We start from the raw sequence: 23,563 nt of genomic DNA on the forward strand, positions 1-23,563 counted from the left end.
GATTAAGAGTACAAATTAATAGTTAGTGTGCATAGGATTGTAGCTCCTCTGCCCTTTCCTGAAGTGGAACATAGTTATGAGAGTTCTTTGTCATTTGTGAAGGTAATGGAGAATGAGTGGCTTACAAAAGATAGTATGGAAGTTACTAGAATAAACTGAAAACTATATAAACAAGTCAGTTATACATTGCAAACTGGAAGTAAACTGCTGCTGCTTACTCCTGTTTGGACTAAATCTCAAATATAGGGTGAGTTCTGGCCATTTTAGCACATACTCCTGCTGGCAAAGAAATGAAGAATGAGAGCTGAGGCTTCTTTATAAAGTTGCCTGAATTTTGTATGTGTTTCTTGCAGTACTTTGCATGATAAACCAATTAATTAGTATGGTGCAGTGGTTAGAGTCTCTGGTTTTGAAGCTGAGATTAAATCCTTGCTGAGCTGTCAAGCTCACTGGGTGGCCTTGGATACATTGTGGTGACATAGCCTGCTTGCCTCATAGGGTGGTTGTTGTGGTTAATGTGAGAGAACATCTCTATCAACTTGACCTTCTTAAATGAAAAGTGGGATGATAATCCATAGTATTCTGACCACATCTGACATACTCCTGACTGGACACAATTTTTCTGCTGGATTATTTGGTCATGAGTGATTGAAGTCTGCATCCGTTGTTCTCAGCCTGCTCTGGATATTTTCATTGTGAAAGGAATAGAGCTAGGGATGTGAATCTCTCCCAGAGACTTCCGATTCATAATTTTTTTTAATCCAGAGAAACTGGTTCGACTTGTATTTCTTGTGTGATAAACACATTCCAAGACACTATGCTTATTAAAGTATCTAATTTCAAGTAAAATACCTTAAGTGATGTGGACTTGAAAACAGCAGAAATATAGTAGGCAGAAAGAGTTGCTTATGTTGCTGTTGTGTTGTGTTACATCCATTAGAAAGTGTTCTTGCATACAGCCTTCCCTTCCTTTTTAATTGTAAGGGATGTAGAATATGAAATAATTCATAAAAGTTGTATAGACACTATGTAAAATTGAGTTGTGAAATGCAAAAAGAGGTGTGAAAATGTTGGCTGTATGAGAATAATTGAAAAGACAGGTGAAGAATCCATTTTTTCCAAAACAGCTTTCCTAAAATTTTCACTAAATATCATTTGCTTTCTGATCTTCTAGAAAGCCTTTGGTTTAACCCTTTAAGTTCCCATCCCCAACTGAAATGAAGCATACATTTAGGTAATTTTATTTGCACACCTTTATCCCCTGTTACCATTGCCTCTCTCTTTCTTTCCTTCCCTGCCTCGGTTGTCTCCCACTGCTAAAATTTAGATGGCAATCTCCTTGAGATGGGGACATACTGTCTTTTAAGAAAAACATTGGTGTAGTAATTAGGAATACAGTTTGTAGAATAATCTGATATGTACTTGGATCCTGTTTTCTTTCCAATTTATTTTAAAAAATTAACTGAAGAAAGAGATGACGATGAGACATAATCATACATGATTATGGCAGAAAGAAACTTAGTGGTAAAAGAGACTGAAGGAAATCCCAAGAGTCAATGAGTAGGAAAACAAAATGCATGAATCTTCTGCTCTTTTCAAAATCAACACATTATGTACAAACCAGAGAAAGAAGAAAACTATAATATGTTTTAAAATATTTAGAGAACAAATGTAAAAAAAATGCTGGGCATACTTGATTTATTGTGACTTAATATTTACTGTTATTATCTGTATATTTAATTTATTGTTTAGGCTTGTGGAATTTAAAATATATATATATTAAAAACTACTGAGAGAGAATGAAGACAGGTAGCTAGTGAGGTGGTGTGGCAGGTAAGAATTTGCCATTAGAACTGAGAAACAACCAAAAGGAATGGGTGACATGGCATTACTAGCCAGTGTTTTGTAGTGGTGATAGAGGGCAGACAGGTCAGCATTGTGCAGGCACACAGCTTCTGCATTGTGCAGGCACACAGCTTTTGACTGGACAGCAGCATCCCATGAGGGTGTGGGCTCATGACATCATAAGTCTGGGTCCATGTGGGGTGCTGTTGGCCAGTCAGCAACTGCTGACGTGGCACCTTCTGCCTCCCAGTTCTGCTTCCCACTAACAAGGGCACAGAGTTGCTTCTTAGAAATCTGTGCTGCTCCTTTGAAGCAATTTTTAAAAGATGGAAACATGTGAAAGTCCCAAAGAATGATACTACACTCCCTATTCTTGCCTAGCTATAATTCCATTCACTCTCCCATTAAGTCTCTCACTTGGGCAAGGTAAAATGGTTGGATGAGACTGGCATTAATGCCTAATCTCTTCTAATATCTGAATGGTTAGAGAGCACAGTAGCCACCCTTTTCAATAGGTGGGGAGACTGTATAGGACTGAAAAGGAGCTAGAAAACCTGTCTTGATGGCTCTAGACAACAAACTGGGCAAGGTCAAGAACTGACTCTGTGTGGGGTGTTCTGTCAGCATACACACTTGCACATCTCTTGAAGGTGACTTGTGCTTTTTCTTCTGGGAGACCAGGGTTCGAATCCCCACACAGCCATAAAGCTCACTGAATGACCTTGGGCCAGTCACTGCCTCTCAGCCTCAGAGGAAGGCAATGGTAAACCCCCTCTGAATACTGCTTACCATGAAAACCCTAGTCATAGGATCGCCATAAGTCGGAATTGACTTGAAGGCAGTCCCATTTCCATTTTCATTATCCTGGGAAAATTGTCCGTGGGAAATAATTGCTTGAGGAGGACTAAAAGTGGGTATTATTTTGCCACAAGATAAAATAGGTTTTTAAAAGCCTTGTTGGCTTATAGCTCTCAAAACACAGCTTTGTGTTGCAGGATTGTTATAGAGTTCATATTTTTAGTCTGCCTGTTTCTTGATAAGTATATTTATCAGGAAACAAAAGGGAAGTTTAAGCTGTGTTGTACTGCATCTTAGCACAGTGTACTAGAAACCTAATGTGCAACTTGTATACCACAGCCACATGAAACATTTATGTGCTCTGTCTGAGAGCACATAAAGCTAAAGACTGATTGAAGCCCAGATCCAAGTCTGATTGGGTCTGGAACATAAGAAGGAATTTGCCTTCTACCAAGCCAGGCCATTAGTCCATCTAGCTAAGTATTGTCTGCACCAGGGGTAGCCACATCTTCTAAATGTTGTGGACCACTTCTATCATTCCCAACCTTTGGCCAGGCTGGCTGGGGCTGATGGGAACTGTACTCTGAAACATCTAGAGGGTGCCATGTTGGCTACCCCGAGTATGCACTATCTAGCAGTTGCACTCCCTTTTTTCAGTCAGGAAATGTTCTTAGTCTTACCTGAAAATGGAAGGTAAAAAGCAGGATATAAGTGGGAAACAATGTAAAAGAATGTAAACCACATGCAGTAAGATCAGAGTATTCTGCAGTGTGGATACCCATCTATAAGGTGTGGATCAAGTATCTGTTGTGAAAAATGGGACCAATAAAGCAAAAATGAAATGGTTTGGAGTTCCACAGATAAAATTTAAGAATGGAATCCAATTGTTCTGATCCACAAAGGAGAGCTTTTGGGACAGCATACGCCTGTGCTTATGAAAAGAAGGAAGAGGCAGTATTTGCCAATTCCTCTTCCCCACCCCACCTCCTGCAGCCCTCTCCGCCTTCTGAAAATCTGCTCTGAAGTTTGGGAGACCCTCCTGAACAGTATGGGATGTGATGCAGGAGGCTACAAGGTGAAGTTGATGAAAATCAGTTGCTTTCTCCCTTCTCTTAGTGACGGCATCTGCCAAATCAAAAACTCCTGCAAACATAAGATATGGTATTTAATGTGAGTCCTACTCAGAGTAGGCCTACTGAAGTTAAGACATGACTAATTTAAGTCCATTAATTTCACTGGATCTACTCTAAGTAGGATTTAGTTGAATACAACCCAAAGTTGTATTGCTGCCATTCGGCACAACTGGATACAACCCAAAATTATTTTAAGTACAAAACTATGTTTACAGTGTGTATCACTTCCAAGAACCTTATCCTTTTCTTCTACTTCCACTGTGCAGAGACAGCAAAATATAGGATCCTGTGCTAAGCTTTCCAAAGCAGCTCTGACCATGCTCTGGTACTGAGAGCCAGCTGTGACTGCTGCTGCTACTGCCCTGGTTTGACTTTTTTTAGAGTGGGAAGAAGCGGATAGGGACAGTGGTGTTTCTGCTGGCAGCTTACATTCTGTTCACAGGCCTGCTTGAGCAGTTAGTTCAGAATACCAAGCACTGGTGCAGTATTAGATGATCTTAAGGAGTTATAACACAGAGGTCCCCACCTTCTCTTTAATAGACAGTAGGCAGAGCTGACCAGGTCTGACCATTTGTCTCTTACAGGATGCCACTATTGCTGTTCTAGGGCAAAGCTCTGTTCTGTACTCTGGTCACTGCAGCCATGGGTACAATTAGGCTGCTGGACAAGTCAGTACTGTCCTTTATTCTTTTTTGTTTTTTTAATGTTAAAACATTGAGTAAAATGCATTTTTAAAAGTGCAAGGTTGCATAGTAGTATTGCGGTTTCATTCTTGGTACTGAAATTTTGTAAGCATAACTTCTGCTTTCTTCCTTTCTTAAAAAAAAAATTTAGATATGGGAAAATTGTGTCCACGAAAGCTATTTTGGATAAAACGACAAACAAATGCAAAGGTATGTTCATTGTTAATTCTTTTTCCATTTTTGTTTTAAAATCACTTTTAATTTCCTTTAAGAACAACAAAAAGAGCAGGGCATTACATTGGAGCATTTGTCCCTAGTAGATTTGGAATGTACCCAGCACTAAAACCAAGTGCCAGAACTTCAGATGACTTCAGTCACATTTAACATGCGTGGCACAGTTTGGCATTTAGCCTCTGCTTCAAAGAAGAAAAGGAAGTTTCAAATATTTTTCCCTTGCCTGCCAAGATGAGAACTCTTTACAAAAGACCATTTGATGGCACAAAGTATATGAAAAGATTATATATTGTGTAAATTGGCTTTATTAATTAGAATGAACTAGTGTTAAGCAGTTCTTAATTGCATGTTCCAATCCCCTAATTGTGTTTGTGTTCTGTTCCTTTTTGAATATAATGGAGAAAAGGGGGAAAGGGTTTCATTTTCACTAACATAATTATAGCTAGAAAAAATAATAAACTTCTTTTTGAGGCACCGGGTGCATTAATTTAGTTTGGTGACCTTCAGTGTAATTATGATTAGATCATTTCCTAACAAAATGAGTGGTGGGTCGAGCATAATGGCAAACACTGGTATATCAGGTTTCAGCCCTTCTTTCCAAAAGAGGAGGAACACTTTCTAAGCACACGAAAACATCTTTTCGCCAACTTAGCAATGTTAATATTGACTCCCTCCATGATCAGGGACAAAGCTGATAAGCAAGAACAAAGGAAGTTAAAAATCCATCATTAGTTGAACCCAAACATTTTATTCAGAGGCTGGTGGTAAGAAGCCAGATTTCCAGGACACATGGAGAGGATTTTAATCTCAAAGGAGATGATATTAATCTAAAACTTACATTTGTCAACATTAATTTCATGCTGAGGCCAAGCATTATGCTCAAATGTATCCACTGTCAGATGGTTGTTTGTGGAAATAGAAGGGAGTTACTTTATATAAATTAGGCTGCACTTATGAGCATACCCCACTGAACTCAATGGGCCTTAACTTCTGAATAGACATGTGTAGGATTGCACTGTAACATAAACATTTCCTCTGTTTGCAACAACTTGGAGAGAGGGCCTTCTCCATGGTGGTCCACAGCCTATGGAATGAGCCCACCCCACCCAGTGATATACACCAGACATCTACTATGGTTTGCTTCTGCTGGCTGTGAAAATAATATATTAATTCAAGCTTTTCCTGGCCTTTGATACTAATTGAATGAATCTTGGTTACTGTAATTGTGATATATTATTTTTCTTGTATATTGGATTGTTTCTGAGTTTTTGTACTAAACTGTTTTATTGTACACCACCTTGGTATTATTTTAGTAAGAGGTGGTGCATAAACATTTTAGATAAATAAATGTTTTGCCATAGTCATGTTCCTCCACCACCCAATTTTATCCTCAGTACATTTTACACTTTCGTAGGGCTTTTGTGTATGGTTCAGTTTATCAGGGAGGCAATTTCACATCTTTTTTTTCTTATATGAATCCCTTGCAAGAATTAAATTTGTTAAATGTTCAATAAAATGTTATAGGAATATGCTTGGAAAAATTAGGAAAGAAAATCTGTCAAATGTTATTTTCTGTATAGAGAAAATTATGTTAAACATACAGTTTGTTTTACACTAAGAGTCACATTGGAAATACTATAAATCAGAGCCCTATTTTAAGCTAAAATGCATTGTTTCATAAAATTAATTAGAAATATAATGACTGGATACAATACCAGGTGACTACCCCAAGGAAATATGAAAGTGTGTATATATGTACAGTGCCTTGCAAAAATAATCAGACCCCTGACCAGTGTTCTCATATTACTGAATTACAAATGGTACATTGTAATTTTGTTCTGTATTATATTTTATTTTGAAACACTGAGACTCAAAATCAATTACTGCAAGGTGACATTGGTTTTATGTTGGGAAATGCGTGTAAGAAACATAAAAAACTGAAATATGAGTAAGTATTCGACCCCTGTGCTATGGAAGCTCCCAGTTTACACAGATGGAAGAAATTGCCCTATTAGGGACACAGTTACTTTACCATTGGCCTCCACCTGTGAACCATTAAAGTTGCTGTGACATTAACCCCCACTGTTGAAGGATCCAATGATCCTTCAGGCTGTGGATCTGAAATGAAAATGAAGACCAAAGAGCATTCTACAGAAGTGAGAGATAATGTAATACAAATGCATAGATTAGGAAAAGGGTACAAACTAATATCAAGTTGTTTGGATATCCCAGTGAGCACAGTTAGAGCAATAATCAGGAAGTAGACGCTGCATCACACCACCCAGGCACTGCCAAGAAAAGGCCGTCCCTCAAAACTCAGTGCTCGACCAAGGAGTAGACTTGTGAGAGAAGCCACAGATAGGCCAACCATCACTTTGAAGGAGCTACAGAGTTCAGTGGCTGGGAGTGGAGTAATGGTGCACCAGTCAACCATATCGAGAGCTCTGCATAACACTGGCTTGTATGGGAAGGTGGCAAGATAGAAGCCCTTACTCAAAAAGTACCATCTGAAAATATGTCTAGAGTTTGCCAGAAAGCATGAGAGTGCCGCAGCTGCAATGTGGGAAAAGTTTTTGTGGTCAGATGAGGCCAAGATAGAGCTTTTTGGCCAAAACTCAAAGGGCTATGTGTGGCGCAAACCTAACACTGCCCATGCCTCTAGACACACCATCCCTACAGTGAAGTATGCTGGTGGCAGCATCATGCTGTGGTGAGGCTTCTCTTCAGCAGGAACTGGTCATGTCGTTAAAATCGAAGGAAGAATGGATGGAGCAAACTACAGGGAAATGCTGCAAGAAAACCTGCTTCAGTCCACTGAAAAACTGAAGCTTGGGAGGAAATTCACTTTTCAGCAGGCAATGATCCCAAGCACAAGGCCAAAGCAACACTGGAGTGGCTCAAGAACAAAAAGGTGAATGTCCTATGGTGGCCCAGTCAAAGTCCTGATCTCAATCCCATTGAGAATCTGTGCCCCTCTATGAAAATTGCAGACTATAAGCAACATCCAACCAACCTGAACAACCTGGAGTGAATCTGCCCAGAAGAATGGGCCAAAATCCCTCTGACACTGTGTGGAACGCTGGTACATACCCACCGCAAAAGACTTAAAGCTGTTACTGCAGCAAAATGTGGCTCTACCAAATATTATTGGTGGGGCTTGAATACTTATGCAAGCAACATGTTTCAGTTTTTTATGCTTCGTACAAATGTTTTGGTGGGAAGGAGAGAATATTTGCCAATTTCCCTCCCCCTTCTCTGCTCCCGAAGGTTGGGGGACCCTCCAGAACAGTATGGAAGGAAGCTGCAAGAGGAAGGTGGAAACAGCAAAAACTGCCTCTTCTCTTCCATTAGCAGAGGCATCTGTTGGATGAAATACTCTTCCATGAATGGGAAAGACTTTTCATTTGCTGAAGGGCACCATTGGATACAACATAGTATCTTCATTTTTCTTAAGAAAATAAAACATAAGCAATGAATTTAAGTAGAACTTAATATATGTACAAGTATTGGGTAATATCCAGCAAAGCAGTTCTGTTAGCGCAAGGACTTCTGGCTCTGCAGTGGAACTTTACCTCCCTCTCTTCCTCCCTCACTACCCCTTTATCTGTTCTGGAGATTCTCCCAACTCTCTGGAGCAGATTTGGGGAGGGTGCACAGGGAGAAGGGGAGGAGGGGAAGTTCTATTGTGCAAAGGAAAATCCTTGCACTAATAGAACTAATTTGTTGATACCACCCATTGTAATAAAAGGAATTTCTAAATAAAGCTTTCCCATTTTTTAATTGTTTATAAAAATGCTTTATTGACTCCCCTCCCCTTAATCAAATTTTGCATTCAAATAGTTCTGACTATTGGGTAAACATTTGAGATACGTATCTGGAATGTAAAACTGACGCACTGTAGTTTTTATTTACAAGATAGAAGTCAACTTCTACATCCAATTGATTTAGGTATTTGAAACTTTTTTCCTGTAAAAAAAATCTAATCCAAATTTCTCCAGAAACCCTACATCACTGGTAGCCAGCAGTGTTAATTATTGCTGCTTGCTATCCCTTGTGATCTGTAGCCAGAAAACATCCCAGAAAATGAGCAGAGGATGTCCAACATTTCTGCTATAATGATAATATAATAATAATCATAATATTTATATACGACCTGTCATCAAGCATCTCCAGGTTGATGTACAATAACAATATAAAATATGATACACAATCGACAATAACATTAAAATCAAAATGCAATCTATAGTCTTAATAAATTAAAACTCATAATGACAGACATCAAATGCCTCCTGGAAGCTAAGGAAGACTGTACAGGGGGTGTTTTCATAGACACTGTGAATTTCCTCACAAGCTAAAGTGTCTTGAACCTAGTATGTAATTAGGTACTCCACTATGAGCCATTGACTGCTACCTTTTTTTGTTAATACAGGGAATTTGTCACATATAAATGAGCCTATGGCATAGAAATACATGGTCCTCTTTAAGCAGATATAATGGTTTATTCATCTGGAAATGAGCATCAAAACCAGACTTCCTCCTCACCACCTTGAATTGCATACTGACTTTTGGTGCTTCAATCCTGTTATCTGTTAAACTATAGCTTATATTTATATAATATAGAAATGGCAGATGTAATGGCAATTGTGGTTTAATGTTTGTTTTGCTAACTAGGACTGCAGACCAAACATTCAGACCCTCATTAGGAAACCAACATTAAACCACAGTTCCCCATTTCGATGTAGCATTTCCAGGAACACAGCACCAAAGTTGGCACATGAGGAGTGGAGGAAAGGCAAGGGAGAATGCACATAACACAAAAGAAGTATGTTTCAAGCTTGTTAAGAGAGGAACTTTTTATTCCAAACCAGCTCTTAAAAGATGCCCATCCATTTGTCCTTACCTCCACAATCCAAATTAATGTTAAGTGAAGGTAGAATAACTTTAAGACCTATATAATTATGTGTGAACAACTTTTAAGATGCAAAACAAATTTCTTAGGCAAACACAATAAACTTAGTTTAAAAGAGAGCTAGGATATGGGAGAGCCAGCTTCAAATCCCCACTTACCAGCATTGATTGGGTAAGTCGGTATTCAAATGAAGTGTGTATGTTATGAGCAGCCGCTCCTGAGATTTCAGGTGAAATGGAAAGTGAATATTTCAGCTTTTCCTACCCAATAAATAAGCTATGCTTTAAATTTCAGGTTATGGTTTTGTAGACTTTGACAGTCCAGCTGCAGCTCAAAAAGCAGTATCTGCTCTGAAGGCCACTGGAGTCCAAGCACAGATGGCAAAGGTAAGATAAATGTACATTGACCACTGAAAGAGTAACCACATAAAACTGTGACCCTCCAGGTGTTGTTGGACTCTAACCCCACCCCATCATCTCTGACTGTTGGCTGTGCTGGCTGGGCATGATAGGCGTTGTAGTCCAGCAACCTCTGGAGGGCCACAGATTCCTTATCCCTGACCTATGCTCTGGCGATAACAGATTCTGGCATGCATACAGCTGGCATGAAATCTGTATAATGGACCTTCTCATGTGTACTTGAAGTGCTCCATCATGATAGGGTTTTTTTTTTTAAGAACAATGTCCATGGGGCAAAAGAGTCACCAAGGATGACTTTTGACAGTACTCTCCTTAGGATGGTTAGATTTTCTTACCATGGATCTACAGTGATAACTTGAAGATAACTGAATACTGTCCTCAGGAAGTATTCATCACTTTTGGCAGACTTACAGAGCATACCTGGAACCATTTCTTCTGTTTCTAGTTTTCAGGCATAAGTGCTGTTGCTTTTGTAGCCAGAACAGCAGAACCATGCAGAGGAGGGAGGGAGGACCCCAGGTTTTGCAGAAGTACAAAAAAAACGTTTAGGGGAAAAAAACTGAGATGGGGGGTGTGAAACCTCCAAACAGCCCAATATAGACAAAGCATGTGCAGTGGCCACAGAATGCTCATTTGGTGGTAGGGAAAACAGAAGAGCAGGTGAGAGGAGGAATGGAATGGCGTATCTTGGAGGAGGGCATGGCTGGCTGGCTGACTTCTAGCAATAGCAGCACTCCATATTGCAACATTGTGTTACAGATACCACTTGTAATACCAAGCTAACCATCAAGACAAAAATTATTGATCTGTCAAGCACATATTCTCAACGGCTTGCTATGACAATGAAGCATGGACTGTTCCTATTTTTCAAAAGAAAAGGGTTGTGTTCACAGTTTTCAACTCTGCTGTTTATGCTGCATCCATATCTTTTTGGCAAGATGACTAGTGTTTACCCATCCTCATCCTCCTCTTAAAGTTGATTTGGGTACGTGCATAATATGTAAGATAGAAACAAAAGGATCAAGTTCTTCAGTAGGACAACCAAAGCTCTGTGGTCATATAGTTTTCCAGTATAAAGATTCTAGATGACTAGATTGATTTGAGATTTGAGCCTGTTTTGTGATATTTTGTGGTGCTATTTATTGATACTATTGTAGTTTTGTTGTTGTTATTATGTTCTGATTTATTTTTATAATACTGTTTTGTTCTTGCTGTGGAAGCCGCTTTGAGGTCACCTGGTGATGAAAGTGGCATACAAATAAACTAACTAAATAAATAAATCTTATAATGAGTGGCAAATTCTTGTAAATAAAAGATACTCCAACCATCACAGACTGTGGTTTGGCACATGGAACCTGACAAGGAATTGACCTGTTTTGGAGCTATAGGAACTGAGTGTAAAAAGGGAAATATCAGGTGTATTCCATTCACTATAAAATAAGCTGTGGTGTTTTGTCAGGTCCCACTAATCTAGAATTGGCCTCTTCAGCCATCAAAGGAAATGTAATCTGATAAAACCCAAGTCAACCCAAGAAATACTGCAAATCCTTCCATCTTACAAAGGCTAAAGGTTGCATCAGAATGCATGTAAATTAAGAGAAAGGCCACTCTTGATTACCAAAATAATTGAAGAACACGTGGAAAAAAGCAAGCTTCCTTCAAAATCCGAATTCCATTAAATAGAAAGCCCCGTCATTTCCTGGAAAATTTTGAACTGGTTGTAGCAGAAAAATTATATTTTTGTATAGCATATTTTCTTCCCAATGGTAATTCATTATTTACCTTTTTGCATCTGTGTCATATAAAGTGAAATAAATGGAAAATGGTCGATGAGTGTGAATCTTTGTAGTCAGAATAGTCCAGTTCAAGTAGCCTTTATTTGTATGTCATACTCTCATAAAACTAGTGAACTGTACAAAGGAAGGGACATATGGGGAGAGGGGCAAATGGGCAATGTTGTAAAATGAAAGTAATCCACGTCTTGTGCATATACTTTGCAGTCATTCTTTAAAAGTCATCCTTCCAAGTTTGAAAACTCTGGGCTATTTAAAATATTCAAGTGATTAAATAACACGAGAGACCTTTAGAATTATTAAACTTGAAACATATCTGGCACTCCTATAGTGTCAATTCTGCCTGTACTTGAGTATTGTGTAAACCAGGGTAGCTTTTTCAGCTTAGACTCTTCCCCCCCCCCCGTTTCTCAACTGAGGAACAGTGAAGCTAATAACATGAAACGTCCTTGGATTAGTTCCAGGACAGCAAATAAAAACCATATGTTTATTACTTAATGCACATTGTATCACATGCATGTACACTTGCTCTTACTGGATTATGGTTGTTCTGTGGGTCTCTGTGTTAATAGTGGTGTCATAATATTTAATATCTATGCACATGATGCTGAGAGGCGCACACTAAACAGAAACAAGAAATATTGCACATTTGTCTCCAGTGGTAATGAGCCCCCTCCCCTTCATGTGAATTTGGGTAGCAATGCGTTTAAAAACAACTGTGTGTTTTGTATGTCCTTAAGTCTCCTTTCAGACTGAAGTTGAAAATATATGATAGAAATCTGAAAAAGCAACATTGCTGTGAAGTGAGTGTGTGTGTGTGGAATCAGGGTCTGCCTGCCCTCCAATAAATTAAAAAATGTAGGCAATTTATTTTTACTATCACTATCTCCATGTATGTAAGATTGTTAGAATTCAAGTATATCCATTGTATATGTAGTGTCTAAGTATAAAGTAGCATATGAATATGTATAATTTAAACAATATGTAGTGTTCATGTGGTGCGTGAGATGAAAAGGTAACAAGGGTGTGCACGCTATATAATTCAATTTTAGTGGCAAATGTGATGGCTACATTTTGATCACTCTTATTACTTTTGATCAGTGATGAACAACTCATTCCATAGTATTTAGCATGAATAGAGTTGCTGTCAGCAAAGGGAAGAGAGGGGAAATTATGTATAGAGTTAGCAAAGTAGATACGTCATCTTGTTTCTGGCATGCAGAGATCACATTTCTAGACAATATAGTGGCTTGGGCCTAATCTTACTGAGAGGATAAACCTGTGTGAGGTTTGAACCACTGCAGATAGAAGCTCACAAGATTCAGTGCTCCTTTGCTTGCTCGCTTTTTAAAACCATCTCACATAGAAAGCTAGCATGTCACAGAAAAGGCTAACTTAGAACATATCCTTGACATCTAGTGTGCTATGATAAGGGACTTTTAGTATGGAGGAACATTCAGTAATGTAAACTCACATCTGCAGTCTCAAGCGGTATAAACCAGACACACATTTACCTCCTCAGTGAGAACACTGCAATCAGTTCAGCTTTATGGCACAAATCTTTGAATGCTCTATGTATTAAATAACAGTGTGCCTCTGAGACTGGGTTCTTAAGATATCTAAGTGGTATAAAAACATAAGCAACTCTGTTCTCTCCTGGACCATGCAAGGTGATCCCATAATGCAGCTTATCCCCACTACCCCCCCCCCACTATTATCCAAGTTTTCAGAGTGTTGGCACTGGTGTGATGAGGAACTGGCATGGGACAGACAACACTGCTGCAGCTCCCAAAACAGTGACTTGATATAAGAACCCAGCCAAAGATGGTAAAATCTAATTCAGGTAGCATTTTGTGTGTGTGCACGTGTGTAGACTAATACTAATGATGAATCAAGTATCTTGTGTGTGGAGATGATCTCACTTTTTGAATATGCTAACTACATTGATTAGATCACTGTGATGTGCAAGAGAAGTGGACTGTCATGTAAGCAAACATGGTGGGCAACATGAGAACTTTTAGTGTTTCTTGCTTACCAAAACAAGCTTTGGAAATATTTATTTTTACTACATTTATATTTGACCTTTCTTCCTTCATGGAACTCAAGGCATCATACCTGTGATTCCCAGGAGGTCTCCCTTCCAGACACTGACCATACTGGCTTAGCTTCAGCAAGGTGATGACCTCATGGGCCTTTAGACCATACCCTGGGTGTTTTAGTGGTATCAAACATTTTTTAACTTCTGTCTTTATTTTTTTCATCAGCAGTGCACAACTGTTCCCAACCAAATTAGGCTAACATTTTAAATATAAATTTCTAAATATACTGCTCACCTATTGAGTGAGGTTGTTCTTTGTTATTAAAGTATTTTTTAATCAGGGCTGTTTCCACACATTACAATGCAACAAGCCCAAGTTTGCCCATAGAGGGCACACCCAAGGGATCCATACCCAATCCCTGCTGTCTTGAATGTACTAGAATGATGCATCTGTTTTCAAACACCGATTTCGTACATTAGCACTTCAGTGTTTTGAGTGTGTGTTTTTCTTAGATGTACACCTTAAAAAAGGTATCATGGGAAGATGCCTTCAGACTTAGCACTATGTTTACTACCCTGCATCAAGAAACAAATTAGTTTTACCCCATGATGATGATGTACTGCCTTCAAGTCGATCCCGACTTATGGCGACTCTATGAATAGGGTTTTCATGGTAAGCGATATTCAGAGGGGGTTTACCATTGCCTCCCTCTGAGGCTGAGAGGCAGTGACTGGCCCAAGGTCACCCAGTGAGCTTCATGACTGTGTGGGGATTCGAGCCCTGGTCTCCCAGGTTGTAGTCCAACACCTTAACCACTACACCACACCATAGATTTGATTAAATTATTTGTGTAATGGAAGGGACTATAACTTACAGTGTTAGGACTTTGAGGATAGGCAGTTAGGCAACACTGTTACATAAATGTGAAATAACAGCTTAGGGCGCAATCCAACTTGCAATTACCCTGGGTTTAGGGGCTTTGGATGCGGCAGATCTCCAGTTGAGCTGGCTGGGTCCTGGCTCAGTTACCCCAGCAGCCCAGCTCAGCTGGGACCCAGCCAAAACTGGCACAAGTGGAACCAGCATAAGGCCCCAAAAAGGGGGGTGTTGGGGGGTGTTAGGGGAGGGGCTGAGGTGAGGGGACTTAGGACACATCCATCTCTTCTTCAGAGCGCTCCTGCAGGTCCCAATCCAAGCAAAAGTCATTCTAAGAAAATAATTGCAATAGAAGTCAATGGAGAGGGCTTACTCCCCTATAGGGGTATTTGGGAGAGCAGGCTTTTACTTTCTCCTTCCTGCGCAGAGCTCCCAGCTGAGCCAGTGTTCATCCAACCCAGAGACTCCTGAATGGCAATTGGATCGCCGGTTTCTCTTGCTCCAGCACAACTTACGCCACCTTCCCCCGAGTTGCTCTGTCCAAGTGCTTGCTCTTAAACAAAACAGTTTGCTGTTTTTAATAAAGACTATTAATGCTGTGTCTTAATATCTGGGTTTGCTGTGCAGTTTTCTTAAAATATGTATATGTGCTTTTATAAACAAAATATTTATTATATGGTCTACAGATGTAAGTAGTCTTACCTATGGAAACCTAGCAGCTTCTGTCCTGTTCCTATGTTGCTTGTGTCTTCTGGTAGACTAATTTCCTGATTTTAGTCTGCATTTAGCCATGCATTTTGTAACATGTGGACGGTAGAGCCACGTTTCTTTGTTTTTAGAGTTCTTGACTTGGGACTACTGCTTGGTTTCTTGGCTTCCTATTGGCGTGAACTTAAATACCCTTGCAAACATGTACCTCTATAGTGTTGGTGTGTCTGCCCATCCCCAGACCCATTTTGCTTCTGTGATCTCAATGTGATGTTAAAATAGGGTCTGAAGACCTATACAGCTGATTGTACTTGCCTATCATACATGTCCATAAAACAATTAATGTAATTTAATTAGAACTCTTGGCTTGTTGTGGCCCCCTCAAATAAGGTTAATGGAAGAGATCTAGAGCTTCTAATAGGTCTCATTGCATTGTTTTCTTAACAAAGCCCTGAACATCTTCATACAAAGGATTGTCCTCTTGTCCAAAAGGCACTTAAGAATGTCTCCATTCTCATGAATTAAAAAGAAACCCTGTTTAACATTTTCTCAAATATGCTCTTGTACCATGGTCTGCCAAGAAATAAAGGCTCCTTTCAGCCATGCTGCTTGTCTTGTTTGAATGCTACTGTAATCAGGAATCAAATACTGTCTTTTGTGTTACATACATAGATATAAGAATAGTATGAAAGGCACACAATTTTTCTGTTTTAATGAGGCTTTCCAGCAGCAGTGCTGAAAATCCCACAATGAAATTGAATGGAGGGATCTTGGGTTAATGCTCCAGGGTTAAGACTTGTCTACAGTACTAGATTATGATGGTCAGTGATATTTGCAAGCTGAGGAACAGTTTGATCATAAATGCACTAATGTGCCAAAGACTCTGACATTAGTGAGGGCTGCTTCATGCATTTCTTCCTATAGTACTCAGATCCCTGGGACTGGGGCAATGTTTCCTCAATTGGCAAGGGTTTGAAAGGATTACACGAGCATCATTTCTTTTCAGTACCTATGTATATTCCATGCTCTGAAGCAAGTAACATACTGAACCCTACTGTATTCCACCCAAGCAAATATGATATACATGGCACTTTTTTCCTCTCATTCCAAGTCAAGCTAGTTCTGTGAAGAAGAATGGTGTCTGCCATTCCTAAAGAAAGTGTTTCCATGCAATATTAACTTTCCTTCTGTTGGCATTTTTATATTTTACCAGATATACAAGATGTATGTTGTGTTGTTTTTAATTTCCCACTTTTTCTAATTAGTTGTTACTTGGTTCACATTAAAGCTGCGGTCCTGTACCCACTTAACTGGGAGCAAGCCCCATGGAACTCAATGAGAATGACTTCTGAGTAGACATGTATACGATTATGCAGTAAAAATTATTTTAAAATAACAATTAAAGCAACGAAAGATGTGCAAAAAAGGGCTATTTTGTAATAACTTGTGCAACTGTAACTATCTTGATGCTGGCAATCGAGTTCCCTATATCGGCAAACTAGTTGATGGATCTCCATACTGAAATGACAGAGAGCCCAAAGCAGGAGAGGGTGTCTACCATTAAGAAATGTATCAGAAAAATATTGATTGTTTGAGATACCCTCCCCTCGAAATCCTCAAAGAGTGAGGATTGTTGAAGTGTACTGCTCAACAGGCCAAGGCTGGCTTAAAGGTGGAGAGAGAGAATTGGGCTTTAAGGAAACATTTTATGGGGTTCATGCCCTCAGCCTGATTTGTTCTCACTAAGAGAATGTTTAATTTGAAAAGTAGAATTTCCCTCTATAGTTTAAATGATGGAGGAGGGGAGCTGAGATGTCCTTCCTCTCAGCCTAGTTCTCGTCACCCTTTCCTATGAAGCTATCATGGATTCCCCCCTGGCCCCTTTCACTAATCGTCACTTTGGCAGCCTACTAGACAGACAACCAGAGTTTGCATTCCTTGAGAAGGGAGGAAGCAAATAATTCTGTTGCCATGTTAACAAACTGATAGGCTTTTGATCACTTAAAGTAATAGAAGTATTGGAGAAGTTTGGTGTGCTTAGGTTGGTTTCAAGGATGTGCTGCCTAATACTAAATAATCAAAAAAGCAGCACAGCAAAGTTCTTAAACCAGCAAACCATATGCAGATGTGTCCTTAGAGGCACTAGGCATGCTCTAGAGAGAGGATTTTAATCTTAGAATAGTGGAGGGAAGAAACACTGATTTGTTCTTTTATATTCTATATTCAACATTTATTTTATGAGGGGAGTTTAAGCTGCAAAGGGCAGGATAAAAATTCAGATCAATAAATGATGACCAGCTACTAATTTCCTTCTCTCACTCTACAGTTTTCACAGAGAGAGCTGGAGTGATGCACTCCCACAGATTGGGATATTGCTTCGGTGCTCCCAGCATACCAAGAGCTTCCACTAATACAGCCTTTTAAAGAAATCTGTAATAAGCCCTATTAATTCTCCTGAACCTTTGGGGGAGGTCACAGCTTTTCTGCAGAACAAAAAGAATGCAAAGCCGTTTACAAGTATAAAAACATAACAAATGTTGTGAAACCAACAGTTGTTTTTAAAATACCAAGTTGGTTTAAAAAAATTTATATGCCAGCAATCAGATTGAGCTGAGTCCAGATTTAGTCATATTTAGAGTACACCCACTGAAATCAATAGTATATAAAGTTATTGTGCAATCCAACTTGCATTTACACCAGGCTGAAGGGAGATGGATGTGGCGGATCTCCAGCTCAGTCCAGGCTCAGCTGGTGTAAGTCCCTCAGCTCAGCCGTGACTGGCAAATGGAACCAGTGTAAGCCCTGAAAAAGGGGCATGTCAGGGAGGGGCTGAGGTAAGGGGCCTTAGCCCTGTTTGGAGTTCCCCTGCAGGTCCCAATCCAGGCAAAAGTTACACCAGGAAAAAGGTCAGTCTGAGAAAATAATTGCAACAGAAGTCAATGGAGAGGGCTTACTCCCCGTAGGGGTATTTGGGAGAGCAGGCTTTTACTTTCTTGTCCCTGAATGCAGCTCCCAGCTGAGCTGGTGTCAGCCAACCTAGAGTCTCTTGAATGGCAGTTGGATGCGATGGAACTTTACGCCGGCTTCTCTTGCTCCAGCACAACTTACACTGGCTTCCCCTGAGTTGGATTGCTATGTTAGTCATCACTACGGTGAGATCCATTGATTTCAGTGGGTTTACTCTTGCGTATGACCTTCTGTCTTCAAAAGCTGTATAGGAGAGACTACACAGCCAATTTTCCTTGGCAGAGAATTCCTTGGCAGAGAATGGGCTCCACAATAACAACAACAACAAAAGCCTAGCTTTGTATCATAACCTGGCTCTACAAATGTGTAAATATGAATGAAGAATTCAGCCACAGACCTCAAACTCCAGGGAGTTATATGCATGGTGGCTGCAATTTATTCATATGAATGTATACAGTACATGAATTCTGCTGTAACTATAATGCTTCTGGCCCCAGCTGATTAATTATTTTTTTTACCATTTTGTGCACGTATTGTACAATACAAGTAATATACGGCACCAGTCCAAGCTAAATGCATTCTTTAAAAAAAAGTTAGTCCTGAAACTTGTTCAAGAAAAAAAGGAGCTTCTAATTATAGAGATTGTGATTTCAGGAGTTAGCTCTGTATTCTAAGCAGTCTTGCAGCACAATTATTTCAGGGTCATGCTTAGTATAGTTGTTTAAAAGGACACATGGGATGTGCATGAAAACAAAAACCATATGATTAAACAATTAACCCTGCTATTAGCATTACTACAGTGTTCATCGTAACAAAGTACCTTTAAATAGTTCCTTGTGATCAATGAATAAAAACAGTAACTGCAGTATTTTTGAGAAGCAAGGACCCAGATAATTAGCTAGCTAGTGTGGTTTGTTGTTGTTTTTAAACAGACTTTCTTCAGTGGTTGTTCCCAACTAGAAATCAAGCAGTGACATTTTGCCATATATGGATGCCTTGTTAAACTTATTTAAATGTGCTGAATGGGTCCAAGAAAGAACTGGCACTACCGTAGCTAAATCTACAAAGTTAACTTTTAACAGTAGGTGCATCTTCAGTGATACACCTGAACCCTGCTCCCATGGAAAGGCAGGCCAACCAGGATTTAATCTCTTTTGCCAAAGGGCCTTCCATACTGTAAGCAGTCCCCAGTCACATGTTTTCTGAATGGCTGTCTATTAGCTGCGGCTCTTTGCAGAGCAACAGAAAACAGATGTCTCATCATGCTGCCAAGTTGTTGGGGCTTCCCCCTCCCGTTGCATGTTAGGAACAGTTCCACTCACGCAGGGAGTTTTTGTTAATTTGTTTCAGATGATGACTGGAGTTTTACACCATGTAGGACCTTCAGTTACTACTTTTTTTTTCCTGCTGAAGTGGATGCTTATGGCTGGCTATTCTAATGTCCTAATAAATGCTGAACATAGTGTTATGCTTATTAAATAATGCCTCAAGTACCTAAGGAAGAATAACATGCATACATATAAAATACAAACTTGAAACCAGCCTTGGTTGGTTATGTTTGAGGAAAAACAAATGAGTGAATTATTTATTTAAAGCTTTTTTCCCCCTTTGAATTATTTCTAAGGACTGCAAAGCCAACATTCTAAGTTACCTTCTTCCTTTTTTTTTTATTTTAAATAGCAAAAGCCCAGTATAGGAGATCTCCTCCTATAAGGTGCAGGTGTCTTTTATTTATTTATTTTAAAACATTTCTAAAAAATCTCAAATTAGTATTTGAAAACAGCAATAAAACAACAGTGTTGTAAGATATCATAAAATATCCACAGTGCAGCGCAGAGATCAGTTAAAAGCTGTCATCGGTGATCTGAGAACTCCTATAGACAAAAGATAGGTCTTTAAAAGGCAACAGAAACAAAGTGTTGTTGGTACCTGTTGTATCGGGGGGGGTCATGCCACCATGGGGAAGCCCACTGCTGTGTTGCTGCCAGATGAATTTGTGTACGTCACTGCACAGGCAGCAAGGCATCTTCCAGTGAACTTCATGATTGCTAAGCATTTAAAAGTGCTGCTGCTGTGCTTTTATTTTTACTAGACAGGATCTGCTTCAAATTGCTGAGATGAAACCTATGAAATCTGAATAATTTTGTATCCTGTATTTAGTTTAATTGTCTCACCTTTTGAGGAGAAGCACATGCAGCTCATGTCTCTTTGCTAAATGGATTCAGAGCTTGATCATGTATGGAAGTTACCCTCACTTAGATTTGTTAAAGCTTTGTATGAAATAGTTGAAGTGCATGTACTATTCAGATACCACAGGTGAATTCATAATCTGCATCTCTATATAATGTTTAAATGGAGCCAATATTTTCTTAGTCTACCCTGACAAAAAGAGAATGAGATGGCATACATGAATATGGAAGGCACCTTCAGGAAACAGAAAGAGAGATTCTAATGGTGTGTGCACTGTCTGTATCTCTCACTGTCTTGCTGTCATATGTGAGTTCAAACTCCTCTAGGGAGCAAAGAAGACCTGCAAAATACTAGAATGAGATTCTGGAGGTGAAATTGGCAACAAAAAACTTATGAGCGGAAGTGTCTCCTGCTTGCACACCAGAATGTTTGAACCCAAGTAATGGATTTTGACCAACTCTGAACACAGGGTGGGTGTTCCTCCCAAATCACTTTTAAATGCAAAATTTAGGAAGGCGGCCACAAATGTGGCCATGTTCTGTCTCAGACTTTCATGTGAACCAGATTCATTAACTCTGACAATTGGGACAATTTGGGGAGATGGGGGGATCCAGCATGACAATAGGCCTTCCATTGTCCAGCAAATACAGATTTTTAATTTCATTTCCCCCTATGTATGTAATTGTAGAGATAGTCATGGCTTACGTTGTCAGAGGAAGGGTTTCATGTTGTGAATGCTACGTGAACAGATGTAATCATATATTTTGGCCATAGCCATTTCTCTAGAAGAGTTTCATTGATCTCCCAGTGAAGTCTTGAGAGGCTGCTGCTTAGTGACTTCAGAATTACATGTTTATTGGTTGCAGCCTAGACAATTGTTGGAAACACTTTATTGTGGAGACTTCCACAAGAGAGTAAGTCTCATGGATACAATTTTATGTTCAAAATTTCCAGTATTCTTCTGAAAGTTAATGTTAATTTTTGATTGCTTTTTCAGCAACAAGAGCAGGACCCAACTAATCTATATATTTCCAATTTGCCACTTTCAATGGATGAGCAAGAGCTAGAGAATATGCTGAAACCCTTTGGACAAGTTATCTCTACAAGAATACTTCGTGATTCTAATGGCACAAGTCGTGGGGTTGGTTTTGCAAGGTACTGTGGTAGCTGTCTTTTATATCACTTTTGATATGTTGTGTTTCATGAATATTATTTCCATAACAATGATGGTTCAAGTAAAATGTAGACGCTTAGCAGTGGAAAACATACCAAACCTTATGGCGAAAAGGACCTCAAAACAAAAATGCTACAATTGGTCATTTAACCAAAATACTAACTGGTCAAATAATGTTCAAACATGTGTAATGCACATCTGTTGGTACTGTAATAGAGAACTGAGCTAACTACAAATACTATAAACATTTTTTTATTATCAATGGCATTTTTACTGTTAACATTAAAGAGATATATAGCAACCGTGAAAGACAAACATACGTGTTTAAAGTTGGTTGTGACTACAGAGTATCAGATGTATCCTCTAAACCAGCATGGCCATGATGGCTGGGGCTGATGTTAGTTACAGTGCAGGGCACCAGGCTGGAGAGTACTGCTGTTATGAGTGTGGGGCCTTGGCTCCCAAAGAACAAGAGGTTCTCACACTTCGTTTGCTTTAAGGTGCAATTAAAATGTTATTGCTCCCTTATAATTAAAAGGTAAGACACCACTTACATGAGGGCAATCTTGGTTTCTTGGAATATTCAACAACATTGGATTGCAATCAAACCAGTAGTCTGTTGCCTAGTATCCCAACCCTAATATTGCTGCTGTATTCTTGGCATGTTGATAGTAGCTCAGATCTGGTGAGGGTTCTTGCAAAAATAAAATCTCAGAAATAATCATTATTATTATTATTATCTTTATTTATACCCCGCCCTTTTTCCAGTGGAACTCAGGGCGGCTTACAACAACATAAATACATGTGATTAAAACATTCAAAATTCTACATTAAAATAAGATTAAACCATTAGCAAGATTAAAACATTTAACATCCACTTAAAATAAATTAATAAAACAAATTAAAATAGTGCAATTAAGCAATAGACAATGCAGCAACCTCTCAACGAACTGTCCTAACCACCTTTTATTCTAAAAGCCCGGTATTGACATTTGTATCCAGAAGTAATGTATGGTGTTGAATTAAATTAGTAAACACATACACAGGAATCCTGTTAATCAGAATAAAGAAAACTGTATTAGAACATGATAGCTATGACAGACTGAATTTTCTTTTTAGATGGTTGCCCTTTGTGACAAGAAAAACATTTGTATTGGAATGCCTACTTTCAGTCTTTAATTTTCCTGATATGTGAAGGCTGACCACTGGGGGGGAAACCATGTGGAATGGGGGAAAGCATCAATCTCACCCCAAATGTATCTTTTCCAAACTTGCAGTTAAAACAGCCTTCTCACACACATGCCAAATGTGCAAGCACTGCATGGAGCGTGTAGGAGCAGGGGCTGGGTAGCATACTTTGCATAGCAGAACAAGGAGGAAACCCAACCTGTAGTGTTATAGCATCATTGTAAGGACATGAAAAGTTCCTATGCAGATGTGCTATACAGAGAGAGAGGGAGAGACTGAGGCATTTAGGCATAATTCCAAACCATTGAAAGCTTTATACTGAGTCAGACCACTGGTGCATCCAGTTCAGCATTGTCTGCTATCTCCAGAGCTCTCCAGAATTTTAGACATGAGATTTTCCAGCCATGCATGGAGATCTTAGGGACTGAACCTAGGACCTTTTGCATTCAGAGCATGGTTTGACATCACATGCATAAGCCTTGCGCTCATGTGGTGTTTACTCCCTATCTGTCAGAAAACTATAGTGGGCCCAGTTTGCATGTGATCGTAAACTATGATTTCCCAACAAACTACTAGGAAAGGCATTGCCACGACAGAGAGGCAGTAT

At 39.3% G+C, this 23,563-nt stretch overlaps 1 protein-coding gene across 4 annotated transcripts in view; it reads left to right on the plus strand.

Moving 5' to 3' along the window:
- Nucleotides 1-23,563, plus strand: part of RBMS1 (RNA binding motif single stranded interacting protein 1) — a 177,931-nt gene that overhangs the window by 135,328 nt on the left and 19,040 nt on the right. For all 4 annotated transcript variants that reach the window (XM_061608660.1, XM_061608661.1, XM_061608659.1 and 1 more), the window contains exons 3-5: nt 4,611-4,669; nt 9,897-9,988; nt 21,592-21,749. In XM_061608660.1, the coding sequence (XP_061464644.1) occupies nt 4,611-4,669; nt 9,897-9,988; nt 21,592-21,749 (309 nt within the window). The remainder of the gene's footprint in view (nt 1-4,610; nt 4,670-9,896; nt 9,989-21,591; nt 21,750-23,563) is intronic.

This window comes from Rhineura floridana, chromosome 2, assembly GCF_030035675.1.
Source record: "Rhineura floridana isolate rRhiFlo1 chromosome 2, rRhiFlo1.hap2, whole genome shotgun sequence".
Classification (NCBI taxonomy): domain Eukaryota; kingdom Metazoa; phylum Chordata; class Lepidosauria; order Squamata; family Rhineuridae; genus Rhineura; species Rhineura floridana.